The 7,666-nt window shown below is 38.8% G+C and overlaps 1 protein-coding gene across 1 annotated transcript; it reads right to left on the bottom strand.

The window, feature by feature from the left end:
* Window positions 1-258: 258 nt before the first annotated feature.
* On the bottom strand, window positions 259-4,616 carry kmt5aa (lysine methyltransferase 5Aa). The gene is made up of 7 exons (XM_079235638.1): window positions 4,579-4,616; window positions 3,230-3,362; window positions 2,760-3,066; window positions 2,569-2,656; window positions 2,249-2,308; window positions 1,717-1,907; window positions 259-1,170 (listed from the first exon to the last, which is right to left on the bottom strand). Exons 1-7 carry the CDS (start codon window positions 4,585-4,587, stop codon window positions 960-962), a joined length of 999 nt encoding a protein of 332 aa, XP_079091764.1. The 5' UTR covers window positions 4,588-4,616; the 3' UTR covers window positions 259-959.
* Between the last annotated feature and the right edge of the window lie 3,050 nt (window positions 4,617-7,666).

Below are 7,666 nucleotides of genomic sequence, written 5' to 3'. Positions count from 1 at the left end.
ACTTTATAGGCGATTTGGCAGAGCCACTGCTCTGGTATTTCAAGACATGTCCAAAAAAAACATCAAAATATTCCTTTAAACCACCCGTTGCTTTGCAACCCCAAACCATGAATAAATATATTTACAGTACATAGTGCAGTAATATAGACAATGTGAAATTAAAAAAGAAGATTTGACAGCTGAGAACGCTGACCAGTCGAATTATGGAGAAGCTTTAATTCTTTCAATTCTATTTATATTAGTAGATGTTTTGAACGGTCATACACATACAGAATATACTGTAGATATAATCTTAAATATTAAAAAATACATTATAGGTTTAAAAAAAAAAAAAAAAGCATGAAAAAAGAAATATAAACTTGACGAATTGTCATCCTTAAAGTCTGTATGTTCAACACGAATACTTGTTTTCTTGTAATCAAGACCCAAAGAAAGCCAACTGAACCATGAGTTTGGTAAACTATCACACTCCCACTAAACAACGGTAGATTGTTTGGCTAAAATCAAATTCCACGTGAACAGAATATATTAATAATTTGCATCTCATAGTTCTTGCTGATCCCTAAAAAAAGAAAAGAAAAAAGGGGCTCCGGGGCCGTGTAAGTATTGCTAAGTATCCAACGACTAATTAAGAAAAACGCAGTATAAAAACGCAGAGCATTAACTACCACCTGCAAGCTGTAGAAGCATCGGTCTATAGGTAATACAAAATGTACAAAAGAAATGTGCTGCAAAACAACCAAAATGTTTCATATACACATAAATAAAAAGTACAGATGTCATCTGACAAAGCAGAGGAACATTAATCGAGATGTGATACGTGACACATAAACCCCATCCCACCTCAATATTGGAACAAAAAGGGTACACATTCTGTTTCTAAGGCATTTTGTACACTAGCTAATGAGAAACACAGGCGTTACTGTGAGTTTCCCTTTTCTTGTTGTTTTTGTCGAGGATCAGTATTTGAGCCACGGGTGAGCTGCGATGGAGGCCTTACTGCGGTCTCCGTAGTCGTAGAGCAACTCCTCGCCCTCGTCGACGTCGCGAGAGGCGACGAGGATGAGGTGAGGGACGCCGCTGATGTCGTGGAGTTTGGTTTGGCAGTTTCCGTTTTTGCTGTGATTTATCAGCCTGCCCATTCGACCGGTCTCTCTCGTGGCGTCCACGCTGTCGGAAACAAAAACACAAATCGGTATTTAGTCTGGGGAAGATGTTCAAAGAACTTAAATTCACTTCAAAGATTCTATTAATTCAATTGCAAAACATGAGTGTCCTCGCCGACTTGAGCTGAAATCCTTAAAAAGTAATTTTCCCTCAACCGAACCTGTAATAAAAAGTAGTTTAGTGATGCGGTGAAGCGGCGAGGGACCATGGGAGTTGTTGTCTTCAGTGTGGTTCAGGAGGTTTTTATTCCTCTCCAAAACAAACAGACAAATAATAAATCTGTGTTTCTCTGACGCTGTGCGGGGAACGCAGGAAGTCCTCAAAAGGAAGAGAGAGCCGAGCTGCTGCTAAAGTTTGCTCCGCTTATTCTCGGATAACTTAAGATCGACTTCAATCATTCATCCAGTAAAAAAAAACTAGCAAAATGTGTCTTTAAACTGGATAAAAGCTAATTTTACGGCAGCATCCGACTGACGTCCACAAAGCCGGAGCGTGTAGAAAATGTTGCGGTTATTCATAAAAGAGTGGACGGGCGTTGATTCATCGTACCAGTATGTTTTGCTGAGGTACTGGAAGTAGTACATGTAGCAGCCGGTGGCCGGGTTCTGAGCGTATTCGGCCTCCCTCGATTTGGCGTCGGTGATCTGCAGCAGGTCTCCGTGGTACTCAATCACATACTCGCCCTTCTGATAACACCGGGTGGCAAAAACCGCTCTCCCCTTTCCTTCTATATGCTGCACCTACAAATAAAACAAGATTTGATGATGATGATCTTTTCCACATTAATCAGGGGTGCAAACAATCAGAACAAAGCTGGCATGGATTTTATTTTGCAATCATTTCCATCTCAGTCAACTTCCTGTAATCCAATCCCCCGTTAATAAAGCCTATACATATGGTGATGTCATCAGCGTTAAATCATGTGATCAAGAGTAAGTTTCACTTCTCCGATTGAATTTGCACAACAGTGCAAGTGTGAAAAGGGGGCGGAGCCATGTGTGAATCTGATTAATGGCCGTTGTTTTAATTTCAAGTGCTCAATTGGTCGAAGCAAACAAAAACATAAGAAAAACATTTGTACCTCCATTCCTTCTTCTATTCCCTTTGTGATGAGATCATCGATCATCTTCTTTTCTTCACACTGAGAACAAAGGAAGAAACGTGAGAGGACGTTAGATTCTCTCACACAACACACACAAGTATAATCAGAGTAACATGTTGGCCTGAATTTAAGACAACCTGGATAAAAAAATCCTTTTCCAAAATCTGTTTAAAATATAACGGTTTGATAACTGTAAAATAAACTCTATCAGCCGCTTACTTACTTACAATAACCATCCCAACATATATATATATATATATATATATATATATATATATATATATATAATATCAACGTACCTTAAGCTCTGTTTTACTCTTTCTTGAGCTTCGTCTTATTGGATAGTAGTCGGTAACTTTTCGGTTCTGGGAGTTTTTCCCGCCTGCGCTGAAGAGGAAAACAACAAAAAATGATATGAATAACTATCACTCAGAGCACGTCCTTTGAGAGAACTTCCTCCATTAAAAGCGGTTCAATAATCAGGACTAACATTCTTAGCGTGGATTTCTTTCCCTTGACCTTGAGGCGCACGCCTCGCCGCTGGAGGCCGTGGAGAGCGCCGCTGCTGTTGCTGTTGTTGTTGTTGGCAACGTGGAGGGGAGCGTGAGACAAGCTGTTCCCCAGAGGCAGGGGCAGTTCGGCGGGGGAACGAAGGCAGGACTGAGCGCAGTGGAGCTGCGGAGGCGGCGGCTGTTCATCTGACCAGCAGGGTGAACGCTGGCTGTAGCTGCTCTCCATCTCGGGGAAATCGGCCTTCGAGTCTTTTGGCGTCGCGTTGATGGCGTTTGTTCTCCTGCCTGCGAGGAAGGAGGGAACGAAAAGGTGTTTTATTCCTGGCGCTTCAGTCAAAGCTCTCTGCTCACAGTTACGTAACCTCCCGAAAACACAAAAATAAATAGATGTGAGTTTGCTCTCCCGAAGGAGTATTTAGACACTCAGCTGGAGGCGGAGCTTACTTACCCTCACCCTGCCTCTGGCCATCGTTTTGCTGGAAGCACACCGGAGAGCACCGGCCCTCCTGTGTCAGCTTGATTTCATCACGAACTGGTGATATGCTTAAGACAGTGACTGAGCGGCTATTGCATACGGTTGGCTGTGAATAAAGAGAATAGATGCGTTTAGTCCACGGTTCCTGCCAAGAGTGGTTTTTTTTATTGACACCCTGTCCAAAGTTGGTGCAGCTGTATGCTTTGATTTTAATGAAATAAATCAAGTACAACAAAAGACGGAACATGGCGAACCCACCAGAACATATAATTAACACAGTGAAGAGCCGAAATAGACATCATTTAACGTTTATAAAGAAAGATAACAGCCCGACTCAGAAGCAACTTCAAACCAATCCTCTACACACGAAGGAGCGTTAACACTGGAAATGTTAAAACACAACTGATAAAACAAACGGAAGATATTCACTTAACTACATTTTCGAAGCTGGAAACTGAGAATATGAGGCATTTTTTTGCTTAAAATGTGACCGAAACCATTCATCAAAAACATTTGCCGATCTATTTAGCAGTTGTATCAGCTCTCAATCACACATACATACACAAATTCACAAGAGGTCGATCCAGGTTTTAAACTATTATTAAAAAAAGTTTTTATAGATGTGTTATTTTTGTTTCCACAGGAGGAGTTTTGTAAACAGAAAACTGAATTTGTTTAAAAAGGGGAAGAAGCCCTGTATGGAAGAAGAAACTAAAGCCTTCAGACAAGTGGAGTGTAGTTGAATAAAAAGTAAAACAAATATACTCAAGTAAAGTATAGGTACATTATAAACTGTGCAGCGCTTGAGTAAATGTACTGTCCCCTTTCTGGTGTGGGTGGGGCCCCGAGAAAGGGGCCATGCTGGCTCCACACACCCACATCCACTATCAGCCCTTTAAATTCACAGGCCTCTTGGCTCATTCATCTACTGGTAAAATCCACTCAAATAAAAAAATATATATAAAAAGAAAAGAAAAAAAATCACTATAGCTACTTTTAAACCTATAACCCCACTTGGAGAAAAGAAAAGAAGAAAAAAAAAAGAAAACTTGTATGTTTCTTTCACGTCAAATGATGTCATAAATAATGTTTATGCCCTCAGCTAGCAGGCACATGGAGCCGTGAAGCTAATGTTAGCAGCCAAAGAGACTTCTCATTTGTAGCGACTGTAACTACCTTACAGTAAAGAAAAACAGTTATATTTAATATACATTTTAATACAAAAACACGACTCTCGTTCTGAGAGAAAGTAGCATGAACAATCCGCTTAATCTAGCTTTCCTTTCCGATACTTCGGCGCGGTGGTGAACAAGCAAACTTACCCCGTTCATGTCCGACTTGTTTTCGGGGCTTTCTCTCGTATTCCGAGGACAAAATATTATGAAATAAATGAAGTGTCTGCCGGTTGAGAGATTAACCGTCGGCCTCCTCGTGCGGCAGTGCCCTCCCTACCCTCCGGCCCCCTTCCACGGTGAATGGATGCCCTTTTTTGTTGTTGTTTCACTGCCAGCAGCTCAACCGATGCAGCCTCCACAGCTCCTCTCCGCCATTTTTTTCTCCATGTAAATGAGGGAGGCGAAGGAGGTGCAATGTCGCCCCCTGCAGGCCGAGGTGTTTATACTACTAATTATACATGTTATTTTTATAGTGCATTAAAGGCACTTTACATGTAAAAACAAACAATACAAGTGTTACTATTACTATTAGCTCTAATATCACAAATTAAACAGGAATTAGCTCTGTTTTTATAAGTAATGTTTGTGGTGGAAAGAAACTATGTACTTAAAGATTTCCATTTACTACATCTCAGAGGTAAATATTCACTACATTTATCTTTCAGCTTTCAACTACCTTTAATTACCAGTTATATTGCAGATTCAGATCAATAATACAAAATATAGTTGAAAAATATATTATGATTTATTATTACAAATAAAGACTTGACTCACGCTGGCACATTGAAGTGATGAAAACATTAATTCAAGGCAGTAATTATAATAAGCCTGAATAAACTTAACAAATGGACATTATTAGTATTATTAGTACCGGTTCTATTTGCCTATTACAGTGTACTGCACTTCTGTGTGTGGTTGGTCCAAGTATTGTTGCTGTAATTTCTCTCTATTTCATGACTTTCAAATGAATTTAAAAGTAGAAAACTAGAATGTAATATGAGGGTTATGGAAGCTTTTTTTTTTGCTGTTGATTTGTGATTATGTGTTTGGTCATGCTTTACTCCCTAATCTCTCTCATTTCACTTAAGAAAAAAACAGTTCAGTATTCAAATACGTTATTAGACATTATTTTTGTTGATTATATTGTGTATTAATAATCTGAATCTGCAAATTAACTAGCTGTCAAATAAAAGCAGTACAGTAAAAAGTACCATATTTGAGGTATAAAGCCTACAATTGGCCTTTCTGCACAATGCTTACTCCAATACATCTCAGAGGGAAACATTGTACTTTTTACTGTTTTGGTATAAATTAAACTACCAAACAGTGTAAGTAGAGCAAAAATATTAGCAGAAGCAAAAATATTTAATATTTCCAGTCCCAAGGGACTTTAATACTTTAAGTACATTGTGGTGATACTACTTAGACACTTTTACTTAAGTACGGTTTTTAATGCAGGACCTCTACTTGTGGTAGTATTTATGTGGTAGTGTAGTATTTTCAGAGTGCATTAGTACTTTTACCTAAGTTGGCTTTTGAAAGCAGGACTTGAAGTGGAGTATTTCTACAGTGTCATATAAATACTTTAATGAGGTTAAATAGATTATCTGAATACTGCTTGTGATTTTAAATAATTCTTTATTCACCAATTTCACATGTACAATTTCATAAATTGTCAATAAGAAACGGCTAAATACATTTAAACTAACATCTAAATACTTCCACCACTTTCACAGGAAAAAAAGGAAGCGAACCACGAAGAAGAAACACTTTGCATCGTCACTTCCTATCGAGATCTCGCGTGGTCACGTGACGTCGCGTTTAGCTCGCTGACTCTGCTATGTTCGCCGTTTGCGCCAACGGTTTAGAAAATGCGTACTTTCTCGGTTTTATCGGTTAATCGCGTCGGAGGGACGTCCCGCAGCGGCTCGGCGACCCGTTTCCACCGACGCCGGGCGAGAAGTTTGACTGCGAAAAAAAAAAACCGGGGCCCGCGCGCGTCACGTGACCAGCATGCGGCTGAGCCGTTTGATAAAAAAAGATGGCGTGAGCTCAGCGAAGCGAAGAGGACAACAAACTGCCGAACCGGAGCAGAGCGGCGCGAGAGTGGCCGTTGGACTGTCAAGTAAGTTGAATCCAGCGCGCGCGGGTCTGGTTCCGTTTAACCCCGACGTCACAACACAGACGTGTCTCTGCGCAGCGACACTTTAAAGTGAGTATATATATATATATATAAATATGTGTTTTTTAGGCGTCTCTTCGTTTCCTCCTCGTTGTTAATGTTAGCTTAGCGACGGCAGTGACATCAACAACATCACAACAATGCGGGCTCAAGCCGGCTGCTGAGGCTCGGCTGGGGAAGGACACCCCGACACTTTAAGGTTATTAAAGGTGGAGTTATGTAAACTTAATGTTAATTGAAAATAAAGGCTTTTTATAGCAACAACTCCTTGTACAACCTAGCTAAACAAGCTAGCAGCTTATCTTCAACCTGTTTTATTTTTTATATAATCGTCAACATCAAATGTTTACTTTTACCACAAATATCCTCGTGTGTGTGTGTGTGTGTGTATATATATATATATATATATATATATATAATGCATTAAATAAATGAGCGGCTTCTACTACGTTTGTGTGCCTATTATATATAATAATAAATGCGTAATCTACTCATTTATTTCGGTTCTTACCATTAATTCTCCAAAAAAAGAACACATAATAAAAAGGAAAACTGAAAATATTGACCAAAACATAGGCTTATTGTATGAAGTATATTCTAATAGGAAACACTTTATAAGGTTTAACGTCAGGCTTTACAAAACAAAAATAAAGTTTCAAACGTTTCATTCAAAGTAATATTCACACCTCAATGTGATGTCTTTACCATCTTCTTTGTGTGTAAGTTGCAAATAAGACTACTCTTCTTGATTGATTTAATAAAGTGTCACAAGAACATGAAACTCATAAAGAAAATGTTTATATTCATAATTGCACCTTTCAATCCTGCAAGGGGACATTCTTTCACAATAAAATATAGAAAATGCACAATATATACAATACATTGCATAAAATAATAAGAACAATGCACAATATATAAACAAATGGGATAGAATAATAAGAAACATGCACAATGTATGCAAAAATAGAATAAGAAGAAAGCGCTATATATATACAAAAATAGAATAATATTAAATGAACTATGTTACGTAACTAGTTGTATTTAAGATACTTG

Source organism: Taurulus bubalis (genome assembly GCF_910589615.1).
Source record: "Taurulus bubalis genome assembly, chromosome: 19".
Taxonomy (NCBI): domain Eukaryota; kingdom Metazoa; phylum Chordata; class Actinopteri; order Perciformes; family Cottidae; genus Taurulus; species Taurulus bubalis.
Note: the sequence above shows the minus strand (reverse complement) of the source record. Positions and strands in the feature narration are given on the sequence as shown.

Coding starts and splice junctions, on each gene's coding strand:
- kmt5aa (XM_079235638.1), bottom strand. Junction 2,309..2,568: donor AGAGTAAAACAGAGCTTAAG/GTACGTTGATAT, acceptor CTTTGTTCTCAG/TGTGAAGAAAAGAAGATGAT. Junction 1,908..2,248: donor GAATAGAAGAAGGAATGGAG/GTACAAATGTTT, acceptor TTTTATTTGTAG/GTGCAGCATATAGAAGGAAA.